Here is a 12,690-nt window from a genome sequence, read left to right as displayed (position 1 = left end):
CATCCTCTGCATCCTCCTGCAGGAAGGGAGGCTCCAGCCCAGCCTGGCACTGACCTTTGCTGTGAATCCAGTCACACGCACCCAGTCAATAACTAAATGCAAGACAACAAAATGAGCTGTCGCAGCCAATTAACACGCTGGGCTTAATCGGCTTGTGAGTTTTCAAGGTGGAGGCAGGGGGAGCTGGCTCCAGGTCAGAGGGCCAGGGGAGAGGCAGGGTGAGGGGTCTGGTGGGTGCCAGCCACCCCTGTCCCATCCCAGGCTCAGGTGGGTCACAGGGGCAGCACGACAGGACACAGCCTTGCCCAGGAAAATGCAAGTTGAGCCTGGCCCTGCTCCACCCCGCCCCACCACCACTGTTGCCCAGTCTCCAGCAGCACAAGTGAGCAGGGGCTCTTCGCTGGAAGCCTCCACAATTCACACAGGCACCCTGTTAATGGCAGCTGGGGCCTGTACGCAGCTCCCTTGAGCCCTCCATTCCCTGACTCCAGCTGCAGAGCTGCCCCCAGAGAGAAAAGGGGGTGTTCAGTCCCCCGCAAGCATGAAAAGCACTCAGGGAAGAAGGTTATGCCTGTGTCCTGGCAGCAGGACCCATCAGTTCCCACCCACCCCTGGGTGCCAGTTAAACACCCAAACAAACTGCCGGTCTTGTAAGTGGGGCAAAAGCAAGAAACTCATCTTAAATCCCAGCTGTGACAGAAGCCTGCTTCCAAAACACACTCACCCCGCAGAGAAAGGTCCCACAGCAAGAGAAACAGGCATCCACAGACCCCACCAGCTCGCGGCGGCACTCGTCAGGGCTGTGGTCCCACCTGATCTGTGTTTTGGGCACGTCTCACCTCCTGCCTTCTGCTTCTTCCTCTGCAGCTTATCTGAGCAGCCTGTTCAACAAGGAGCTTTGTGGAAGCACAGGCTGTCCTTTTGTCTGAACCACCATTAATGCCCTCCCCCCAGAGGAGCAAAGCCTGTGCAGCCTGGCTGTGGGCTCAGAAGACAAACCTCTGAGGACTGTTTTGATGGTGCCTTTATTTCTGTATCTGCTTTACTGTCTGTTCCCACACGCATCGCTGCCAAGCCCCCCAGCCACAGGACTATGCTATTATGTGGTTGTTTCCTCAGTCTCATTTTGCTCTAATGCCTAAGGGAAAAAAAAAAAAAAAGCCATGCTGCATCTTTAGCATTTGGCAATTTTTTGTCCTGAAGTCAGGGAAAATTTTGCCTTATTTGTCCAGCATAAACCTCCTGTTTGTGAGGGTTTGAAAGCTATTTTTATATTCCTCCCCATGCTTCTGCTTTACCTGGGGAGCCCCCCAGAGCCCTTGAGGGACCAAAAGAAAGTCTGGAGATGGGCACAGCCTTTTAAGCTGCACTACCTGGGAGCACAGGTTGGGCTTCTAAAACTTCAATTTGCTTTTTGCCACTTTTGTTGTTTTAATCACAGCGTCACAACAGAGATGGAACAGCATCGTCACGATTTTCAAGAGGCATCCCCTTAACACGGACCATTTCTAGGCACTGAGAAATCTGGCAGGGTTTACCCTGGGATGGTCTTCAGGGCTGCAGCTTTTCAAACTCATCTGCAGGCAAACTGGGATTTCTTACATCGAAGCTATTTTGTATGATCTTACATGATCCCAGCACGAACAGAAGGCAGGTTCCAAGCTTTACAGCAATCTTCACCCTTGGGGTCCCCCCTCTGTTTCACAGGCTAATAAAAGGCAAAATGCTTTTAATGCATTTGTCAAAAAGAACCTGAGCCTGGAACAGGGGCCAAGAACAGAACACAGTGTGTTTGAGTCCCACGACTCAAGCATAGCTCTGCTATCACAACACCAGTCATTAAAGACACACTTGGGAGAGAATACCGGTATTAAAGGGGTCGGACCCGGGACACCACGGGGCCTGTTTTTCCCAGGGGGCTGAGCCAATGCTGAGCAGAGGATATCTACCTTCCCCCAAGGAATGCCAGCTGCTTCTCTGCAACTGCAGGATGCCCAGGAACGTGCACTGAGGCAGCCACGTTTGTCATCTCCCTCATCAGCACAAAGCTGGGCCTGCAATTATGCAGCGAGACCCGGCTTGGCCAGACGGCAAGGCCAGGCAGCGTGCACTGCGCTCTGCAAAAGGCATCTCTGGCAGGGACACGCTCCTTGCGCCCCGAGCCCTGCTCAACTTGTGTCATATCTAGAGAAAAAGAGATTTCTGTCCACAAGACAAGTGGTTTCTGCCTTGGCATGGGGCAAGAAATCCTGCAGGAAGCGTGTTTCCCTGTGAAGAGCTGGAACCATTCGGTTTCACAGAGGCTAATGAGAGGCGAAAGACCACAGTGTGTCCTGCCAATCCAGATAGAAAGATTACTAAGGCCAGAGGCACTGCTCGGCAGCCTGCCATTAGAAATAACTCTTCAAAAATAGAAACGTGCTAATCTCAGGAACCTGCTGGTATTGTCAATGACATTAATGAAGTGTTTCAAAAACCAGAACAAATGCCTTGGCTTTCTGGGGCTGTGCTGCCCCTTGTAATTTTCCACAACAGCCTTCCAACAGTCTTCACTGTCTTCTTCCCTCTCATCCCCCATCCTTCTCTCAAGTTCCCTCTGGGCTCTCTTCCAATCCCCGAGGTCCCTCTCCAGCTCCTGCCTCCTCCTCTCCTGTACCTCCTCGTACATCTCCAGGCCCCTCCACAGGTCCCCCACAAAGCACGTAACGATGCACCGACTGGAAGTAGCCTCGTGGTTTGAGGGTCTGAGTACGCAGACGTCACACTCCGATACACTGGTGAAGAGAAGGACCCCTTCAAACAAGGAGGTACCACGCTGAACGCTGCCTTGCCTCCCGATGCTCCCTGTCTCCCCTCCCCATTAGCTCTTCCACCTCTTGTCTCCAGCCTAAGCCACCCCAAAAGTTCCGCTGAGCTTGCCCCCACCTGCCTGGCTCCTGCGTGGCTGCCTTCCCACGCATGCTGCTCCCATGGCCAGGTGCTTCCAGATCTACTGGGGGTGGCTGCTTCTTTAAGGCTGCTTCTCCTGCTCCCTGGCAGCGAGGAGAGCTCCCTCCTTCTCTTCTCTCCTGGTGGGGAGAAGAGGGCAGACACAACCTTACTTGGTCTCCCGCTCCTGCCCGAAGAGAGTCCTGTGCCCGCTCAGGTACCATCCAGCGCACCTCAAATTGACTTGGGTGGCACAGCCAAGTGTCTGTCCATCTCCTCCCCTGTTTGCAGCCCCTTCTTGGCAGCTTTCTCACCACCTCCCTCCTTACATGGCAATCAGCAATACTGCGCTTTCAGTGTCCGTGCCAACCTCGACGTCCGTTCTTGTTGCATGCTCAAACAGAGGACGAGGTGGTGCAACCTGAACTCCATCTTGAGCTTCACCTGACTCGTGTTTTTGCCTTGCAGGTGCAACAGCAAGTCACTTGGACACCTGGTTTGGTCTGAAAGGCAGAAGAATGTCAATAGGGTTCTTACTACCTTCACTGAAACGAGCAGTTGTGGTAGGACTCACGTAAAAATGATGTCTTGAGCTCGATGCCCCCTCTCCTGGTTGCTGACGAGCAGTGCATACCCAGGCCCTCCCAGGCCACGGCCTTCTCATGGTCGTGCGTTCAAACTCCCGCAGCAGCTCCTGGGAAAACCCCAAATGCACGCTTTAGCCCTCAACAAACGGGTTACTGCAGTAGGGTAGAGCAAGCTGGCGTCTCTGAAAGTGGGTAACACCAACCGCACATAAAGCCTCAACCAGACCACGTATCTAACACAGGCTGAGTTAACAATAGTGTTTGAGCAAAGAACACAAACATGAAACTTCCAGTTTCATTGCCCCTGATTCATTGTGGAAGTGTCTTAGTGCTGAAGAAATTAAATGATTTGTGCACATGGGGTCAGAGGGCACGATAAACCCAAACTGGCACAGCTTCTTTCAAAAGCAGAATCTGCCTGCCCCAGACCTGAATCACATTGCGTGGTCAGCATGAAACAAAGAAAAAAAAACACCATATCCACTAGAGATCAGCTCCCAAAGCCAGTCTCGCAAAGCAAAACCATCAGCCATAAGTTGCAAATGTGTGCGGCCTTCATTCATTCCTTGCTCGTGTGTCACGATGCAATCACAGCAATCTGTCATCCTTCCACCAGTTTTTGTGCGAAGTCCCACTGACAATTCAGCTCAGCATTTCGTGATCAGGCTGCCATCAACTCAAGTAAAAGTCATTCTGAGTTGGAGCAATCAGGCACCAGAGCAGAAATATAGGCTTAGCTTGGCTACCCTCCTGCTGGGCCAACTGGCTCCTTAGGTACGAGAGAAGGCTGGAGAGTAGGAAAAGTACTTATCTTACATTTAATCAGGTATGTGGCAGCCCTGAAGAAGCTTAGCAGTAGGGCTTTAGTAGACTGAGCAAGGAAAACAGGGTGATTTCTGAAAAGGGGAATCTTTTAGCTCTGTCAAGCACTTATCACGCAACCATCTGAGCTCTGGCACACACAGCAGAGCTGTGAAAATCTGGCTAGCAGATTTGCTGTAGAGTACAACGCTGCCTCCAATCTAGATGACAAAACACACTCGAATAAGGGAACGTTATCTTCATTTGTCAGAAAAGGAAACTGAGGCACAGAGCAGTTCCGAGTTGGCTACTGCCAGGCAGAAAGGCAGTGCTAGATAGATAGCTGGATTTTTAAATAAAGCCACGACTTCCTGAGCCATATGATGTGCTACCAGACAATGTATTTTTATAAAAAGCACGTCTGGGGACAGAAGCAGCTCTGTGTGAAGAAAGCATTCACCATTGTCCCTTTGCTGGATTACATCACCCTCTGTTTAGCAAGTGGTTCAATTAAAATTTTGATTGAAAGCTCTTACAAAAGCTGGTCACCAAAAATGGCCGGAAAATCACTGATCAAAATGAAAAAGGCTCACGCTCTTAACTCAGCTAGGTGCCATTGTCTCCCTGATAAAAATAGTATTTGGTGTTAAAGTGTGCCAGTTCTCAAAACATTTCTTACTGCCACTTCTGGGTGCTGTTGGCCTAAATGACACCTACAGCTTCTGTGCTGGCAGAAGCAATCAACAGCTTCTTTCTGCCGACTGAAAATAAATTGAAGCCAAAGGACAAAGTGAGACGTTGTTTATGGCAAAGGGAGCCAAAGAAGAAAAGTGAACGTTTTGTGAAACAATAATTTGGATAGGTGAGAAAGTTTGCGCGTGCACAGCTGCAAAGCTCTTTGTTTTTAGCTGGGCATCACACATCCACGGCTGTGTCACCTGCTTCAAAGAGTACACAGAGGAGAGAAATAAAAGGAGCTGAGTGTTCATGTGAAACTTCGGTGAAGAAAGCTTTTCAGCTTCAGTAACCATTCCAACAGGAGTTCACTGCTGGGAAGCTCGAGCGACCCTGTACTGCACCGTGTCAGTGCATACAGAGCTCCCTCTGTTCACCAGGCTTCCAGCCCAGCACGGGAACAGATTGCCTAGGGAGGCTGCCGGCTGTGCAGCAGAAGCAGCTTCTGAAGGCCTGGCTGGACAAACGTCACCCTGGGATGGGTCAGGCAGGACTAACCCTCACCTTGGGAAAGGACTGATCCATGTCAGCTCATAGGTCTTTGAAAACAGGTCACCAAAACCCAAAGAAACATTCTTATGTGAACACACCACTAGCCAGCATCCCAAATTTCACCTATTTTAGATAGTAATGAAAACCATTGTGGCAATATTGTAAAATTTGTCTATGGACTGTTTTGTGACAAATTTCAATAGCCTTGCAGTTTCTGAGGGACATGGGAAGCAATGACGCTTAAAAATTCTTTTCATACCTCTTTTGTATGGCTCTGTAATGGGGATTTATTGTTCCATTCTGATAATACAGAAGTTCAAACTCCTCTAACATAGCTTGCTGCTGTACAATCATAAAGGACAGTTTGTGTTCATAAAATTATAGAGCAGTCTTTTGTTAATTATGCTAAAGACTTTTCAGAAGCAGTGGGTGTCTAGAGTTACAACAAAGTATTTCCAGACAGAATAAAGCATTCCAGCAAGTAAGAAAAAAATTAAAATAAAAAACCAACAGAACATTAAATCTACTAATGAAATATGGCAATTTAAAATCATAGGACCACATCTTTTTTTTTTAAAGAATCTTACGGTGTTTATTACCAAACGCTCGGGGTTACTAAAAGTGACATTGCTACTTACAAAAAGCCAGTGACATTAAGGACTACTTCAGGGAAAAGGGATTTTTTCTGCCCACTCTGAAACTGCCTGCACAAAACATTGGCAAGTGTAAACCACCTGCTTGGATTTTGTTCCCAGCAAGAACAAAGAAAAACGCTTTTACAAATGTAGGAAAATGAGTTTGGATAGTTACCAAAACCAGTCCAGAAACCGAGGAACAATTCATTCACGGTATAAACCAACTACATCTCAAAGGCACCACCTTCTTAAAATAATCTTTCCGAATCTCAAATACTTTTCATCGCAGATGGAGTTGAACTTGCTTCCCTTGCAGCTGAAGCACTGACTGCAGCTTTGACACATGACTTGAAGCCTGTGCTACAACTCTTGGAGCAGCAGGGTACGAACACAGGGACAGCCAACTCCTACCTGCTGCAAAGTTGAGGTAACATGGAATCACCTCCATCCATCTCCTGTTTCATAAAAACGTAGATTTGCAAAATCAATAGCTTATATCAGGTTGGCAGTGTCCCTGTCAAGACTTGAACAAACTCCTAATGCCCTTACTAGTGAGTTAGTCAGCAACAACTTCTGTGGTCGCCTGACTGCACGAATACAGCTCCCAACCATGTTACCTAAAAAAGAAGAGGAATGACATGAGCAGAGCTGCAATATCCCTCATGGCCACCATTTCGCAGAGACCTGCACTTCCCTATCTGTGACTAGTTTTATTGCTGCAGGACAGTTAACAGTGGACACTTTACATGAAGAAAAATGTATAAAAATATTTATTCAGCATAATAATCCAGAAGTAGAAAATATACAAGTGATACAAGAAAATGCCTAGGCTACTACGTGCCATTAAGTGCAGCAACATTCTTGCCCGTATTTGATGTACTTTGTCAGGTACAGCTTCCAACTAGCCTCCTGTAGCAGGACAGCCAGCCCTGTGCTGCTCAGGCAGGTGCCAAGGTGCTTGTGAAGCCCCACATCTCCTCTTGCGGCTTCCGCAGGCAGAGCTTTCACTCCTCTGGCCCGCAGAACGACCACACGCCGTACTTGAGATCTCCAGTTTGAAATATCTGATATCCAGGCACATTTGCAAGCACAGAACCAACTCCTACAAGACTTGGCACATCAAATCTTGACCGTTTTGTGTCAGGACTGCCGCCACCTCCCAGCGATTCCCGGAGCAGGAAGCACTCTGTACCATTACGATCCGGATCCTCCTCCTAGGTACTCTCCAAAGGCCACCTTCTGTAGATGCTCAGAAGCACCCACAAAACAGTTAATACACACTTCCAAAGGATCATGGCAGGAACTACTTCCTACAGAGCAAACCACGTTTCCTATTTCCCATTCATCAAATGTGACTTCACGTAAGGTTTAAGGACACGCATGCAGGATGGTAACCACTGGGCTGTTTAACAAGTTCCAACTCCAGTTGCTCCTACTTGCAGCAACAACATTTACTAGGCTCATTTTACAGATAGACATGAAAGAAGGAAACTCAACTCACTTGCTCTGTCCTTTCACTATCAACTGCATTTAGCAATCAGATTTTCTCATGGAAAAACAGATGGCTCAGAGGTTGATAACGGAGGGCAGTTTCTTTCAGCTTTTAAAAGTTGCTGCTTTTAATCCAGCCTGTCCTCTTTTTTGCCTTCTGTTGCCTCCGTAAAACGATTGGAGGGGCTCAACACCCATGGCAGAGACGCGCACGTTGCAAAAGCCACTCGCATCGAATGGGAACATCCCCCACCACTCGTGGCATGGAGCCCGCAGGGGCTGAAAGGGAGAGAGAGGACAAGGCAGCACGAGACCTGCGCGGCCACTGCCCTTGCTGGGTGGGTAAAGTGCTCGGAGTACTCTGTTCTCTGAGGCACTAACACTGTGTACAAAACCCAGCAATACGAACCCCTGCCTCATGGAGAGCACCTGTTAGAACTCAATGTACAAGACATGGGAAAAATTCGGTGTGGTTTGTACATGGTTTTTTTTTTTTTTTTTTGCATCACTGGGGCTCTCCAAAGAATGGGAAAGCTGGAAATGTGCTCCTAGGCGGATGGAATGGGAAGGATAAAATACAAAGAATTACACATTTTTCCAAACAGATCTGACACTGTAAATATCAATTTGGAAGATAAAGAATAATGAATATCAATTACCCTTTTGGAAAATCATCTCATATCCTTTCAGCCTCTTAGCAAACACCATAACTGCAAATCCTCAGGAGTGGTATGAGTAAGCTGTAAAGCTATCAGGTGATGTGATGCAATCTATTTTTTATATTCTTGCTGTCTGCCTTTAAAATTTGCACTAGACTAATATGAAGACATTAGAGAGAATTCCCATTAATGGACAAGGAGTCCGTCCTTTCCCAAAGCTGACTGACTCATCTTTCTTTTCTGTGATAGACCGTAAATCTCTCAGTGTCCCTCATAGCAGCTGCATGTTCTTCAGCATTTTAACCATCCATATCCGTAAACTTTCTTTTCCCATAATTCTGGACCAGACTGGAAACTGTGATTTGCGAAGCTTGTCCCTTTTCCCAGCACTGGAAGTCATTCAGCCCTTTCTGGCCAGCTCGAAATAAGGCTCGCTCCAGTTCATCCAGCCGAGCCACCAGCATTGATGTGTCTTCGTTGTAAGCATTCTGAGAGGAGTCCATGATACGACGAAAACGGCTAATAAACGTCTAAAGAAGATAAGCAGAATTACTGACAGATAAAGCAGAGACTCCTTCAGATCAAATGCTAGAGGCGTGAGCTTTCAAGGCAGGGAAGCCAAAGATGGAAGCTCTTCCCATCTGCCTGCAACTGGTGAGGGGTCTGCCAGCTGCAGCCTGTTTGCACGCAGCACCTATTAATCTGGGATGCAAAGATGAACCATTTCCTGCATGAGCTGGGAGAGCGAGTATCTGATACACTGGGTGGGAAGCATGAATGGATTAGATTTTGGCTGCTCCCTAGTGACAGGCTCGCGCAGTCCACAGGGTATAACACAATTACAATCTCTTCTAACTTCAGAAGCAATCAGTGCTTTAGTGCAGGTGGAGTGGATCTCACGCCGTGGCAGCTGTTGTAGGAACTTAGAAGCTGCAACTCGTGAATGGACCAGAAGTTATGCTAAACTGTCATTGAAACACATTCAGTATGCTGAAAAAACACTAAAAGCACAAACACACACAGAAAGCCTCAAATCTCTAATAGATAATATTTTAAAAAGCAGAAAGACATATTTAAAGATTTTACACCCAAATAGATTTAAAGATTTTATACACAAAATATAAGGAGGGAGGAGAAAAAAAAAGGTCAAAACTCTTTGAAAACTGTGCTTCTTTATTTCAGAAGTGGGTTTTAGAAACACATTTATTCTATAACTCTCACTTTGGCTTTGTAAGCACTAAATAGCTAACTTCCACATGTTCTATTGCTAGTTCTTGAATATTTGGGGGAGGGTTTTTTGGTGTGTTTTTTTTTTTCTTTTTTAAAAAGAAACAGCACAACTCCCCTCTTGTTTACTTTTAACATAGTGAAATCATACCAAGCTAAACTGGGTCTTCTGCTAAGATGTACATTAGCAGAAAGAGAAAAGATGAGGAAAGGTGTGGTCACCTCCTCAATGCAGAAAGCAAGCCTTCGATGGACCACTCCAAGCAAGCAGCAGTGTTTGAAAGCATCTCTGCACCAGCTTTCATAGAAAGAAAGGAAGGAAGAGAGAGGAAGAAAAGCCAACAGCAATCATCCCAGACTACTTAAGAGAGCTGGCTGAAGAAAGCTCAGAGCTGTTAGTGGTTACCTTTAAAAGCTCAGGGTGCAGAGAAGAGTTTGCAAAAGTCCGGAAACATGCAAAGATGTTATCTATCTTTTAAAGGAGAAAGGGGAGATAGGGAGGAAGGAAGGAAGAGCCAAGGAATTATAAATTCATCAGCATCAATTCCTGGAAACATACTGGAACAAATAAATAAAATGCATAAAGCTCTGGAAGAAAATAAAGAGAGGTGTAACGGCCAACATGGATTTGCCAAGAGACTTGGGCAGACTGGGTTAGTTTCCTGTTATGGCAGGATGTCAGTCATGGGGCATTCTTGTAAGACTTAGCTAAACTGCCCCTAGGTGGCTGGTAAAGACAATTATTCATAGTTCCTGTTAGGAAGAAAGAACATATCGAGCAGAGTTCTACCGGGAGCTAGCTGGAACCGAGTAGTATTTAACAATTTCATTAATGAGCTTACTAATGGAATATATATCGATTAGATTAGCAAGCAACATGCAGGAATAGGAGGGATGACTGCAAGCACACTGTGGGGCAGAACAATAATTTACAAGTGATGCTGACAGAACAGAAACATGGTCTGAAAACAACAGGATGTAATACAGCTGGGACTAATGCAAGGTTCTGCATTAAAGCAGATGTAAACTGTATGAATGCAGCATGAGGAATGATTGTCTGGTTATGCAGTCTGTACCATCTCACTGTGGACTGCAAACCAAACACGCGTCAATGTCACGCTATTAAGAAAAACAGGTATGCTGTGACACGATGAGCGTCTGAGCATCATGGTCTAGAAAATCCACAGGGTAGTCTTTTTGTTTTCAAGAGCACAAGGCAGGTCCTGAGCAGTAGAACATGTGCTGTTCCGGATGCTGCATGTCAAAGCAGAGGCAGATCAACTGGAAAAATACCAGCAGTGCACAGATCCGAGGTTAGGAAGCAAGACCCACAATGAGGTATCAAATGAATTGGGGACTGTTTATCCCAGATTGAAGAAAACTAGTGTTCAAATACATAATAGCCTGATGCAGGAAGGGAAAGAATCATCTGTTCTCAGCATTTACTTTGTGTGAGACAAACAGAACAGAGCTTGTATTGCTGTGAAATAGATTTAGTTTAGTTTAGTTTAGGAAACCTCCTGAGACTAGGACGGTGAAGCACTGGAACAATTGCCCAGAACAGTATGAAGTCTTATCATTAGAGAGCTTTAAAAATAGTTTAGAAAAATAAAAATAATAGAAGGCAAATTATTTAATCTGTACCCTTGCTGCAAGGCAGAATTAAAATTGTGTGTCCTCTAGGCCTGTTTTACAGGATTTTCTGAAAAACTGTATTTACAGCGTGGAAACTCCAAGCTAAAATTCCACGCCTGGATGAACACTTGAGGCTTGCACTGACATCACGAGAATCACAGAATCATTCCAATTGGAAAAGACCTCTAAGATCATCTAGTCCAACCTTTAACCTGGTACTAAAGTCCACCACTAAACCATGCTGCTAAGTTCTACATCTACACATTTCTTGAAGACCTCCAAGGATGGTGACTCAACCACTTCCCTGGGCAGCCTACTGCAACGCCACACAACCCTTTCAGTAAATAAATTTCTCCTAAGTTCCAACCTAAACCTCCCCTTGCGCAGCTTGAGGCCACTGCCCCTTGTCTTATCACTGGCTGTGCAGTTGCCTAAAAGGGTCCTACAACAAGAGGCAGAAATCCCTAATCAATTCAGAATTCATTTGGTTTAAAACAAGGTATTCTTCTGGAAGACTGCTGAGCAGCTGGGAACAAGAAGATGGAAAAACATAAAACCAAATTTCAAGATTCAGTTCTAATACTTGCCTGCAGGATAGTCTGAGCTATCTCGGGATTCTCTGGGTTGTCAAAATTCAGGAGCTGGGAGCCAAACCCGTAGTAGTATGGCCCCATTTTATGCAAATCAACCACGTTGGCATCAGCACTGAAGACTGTCCTCCAGGCTTCCTTGTAAATCTTTGGCAGTTCCACCGAAATTATTCTTCTTTTGCTGTCGTGCAACCCTTTAGCCAGCCACATCGGTATTTCCAGCTTTGAGCCCTGCACAAATGAGAAAAAAGCAGAAGAAGAAAAAAACAGCGGCTAAAACCTGCAAGACGCCCTCGCCTCCACTTCCCGGCGTGCCCCGCGCCGCCGCGCCGGCCGCCCGCCGCTGGCTACCCCCGCGCGGGGGCTGCCGGGAGTTGTAGTCCCCGCCGCTGAGTTACCTCCGGGATCGAGTCGCCCGAGCCACCGGCGGCCCCTTGGCCCAGCGCGAAGGCCAGGCGGGGCAGGCTGCTCTCGGCGCGACCCGGCAGCTTCTCCTGCGACATGAGGATGTCGTCCAGCGACAAGAAGTTCTCCTCGGAGCCCAGCCCGGGACCCACGGGGAAATACGCCTCGGACATGGCCGGCAGGGCGGGCGGCGGAGCGGCGGAGGCGCCGGCCGCCCCCCGGACAGCCGCGCATGCGCGCTGCGGCAGGCCGGAGCAATCGGCGGCCGAGCCCGGCGGCGTCGCCTCAGTCCCGCAATGGCATCTCCAGCCCGTGACTGAGGCACAAAACCACATTTGTAGCAGTTTATTAAACCTTGTACCATTTTATTTTGTACTGAGAAAAATAAAGCACAAGCCACAGAGACAGGGAATTTGCGATGACGTACTTCCATCCCTTACACACCCTTTATGTACCATAGCAGTATATGCTATAAAAACGGAGCGAGCCAACAGAGAAACAGCAA

At 47.2% G+C, this 12,690-nt stretch overlaps 1 protein-coding gene across 1 annotated transcript; it reads right to left on the bottom strand.

Annotated features, from left to right (window-relative positions):
- Positions 1-6,925: 6,925 nt before the first annotated feature.
- Positions 6,926-12,425, bottom strand: GINS3 (GINS complex subunit 3). Its single transcript, XM_035543607.2, has 3 exons — positions 12,179-12,425; positions 11,778-12,011; positions 6,926-8,858 (listed from the first exon to the last, which is right to left on the bottom strand). The coding sequence occupies exons 1-3, from the start codon at positions 12,356-12,358 to the stop codon at positions 8,628-8,630; spliced, it is 645 nt and encodes a 214-aa protein (XP_035399500.1). The 5' UTR covers positions 12,359-12,425; the 3' UTR covers positions 6,926-8,627.
- Between the last annotated feature and the right edge of the window lie 265 nt (positions 12,426-12,690).

The sequence above is a fragment of the Cygnus atratus genome, chromosome 12 (genome assembly GCF_013377495.2).
Source record: "Cygnus atratus isolate AKBS03 ecotype Queensland, Australia chromosome 12, CAtr_DNAZoo_HiC_assembly, whole genome shotgun sequence".
In the NCBI taxonomy this organism is placed as follows: Eukaryota; Metazoa; Chordata; class Aves; order Anseriformes; family Anatidae; genus Cygnus; species Cygnus atratus.
This window is presented reverse-complemented; position numbering and strand designations above follow the sequence as displayed.

What these genes read in the sequence shown, in the direction of transcription:
- GINS3 (XM_035543607.2), bottom strand. Translation starts at nt 12,358, where the DNA reads ATGTCCGAGGCGTATTTCCCCGTGGGTCCCGGGCTGGGCTCCGAGGAG. An exon ending in CGGGCGACTCGATCCCGGAG is followed by an intron (nt 12,012 to 12,178) that starts GTAACTCAGCGG and finishes TCATTTGTGCAG; the next exon opens with GGCTCAAAGCTGGAAATACC. An exon ending in TAGCTCAGACTATCCTGCAG is followed by an intron (nt 8,859 to 11,777) that starts GCAAGTATTAGA and finishes TATCTTCTTTAG; the next exon opens with ACGTTTATTAGCCGTTTTCG.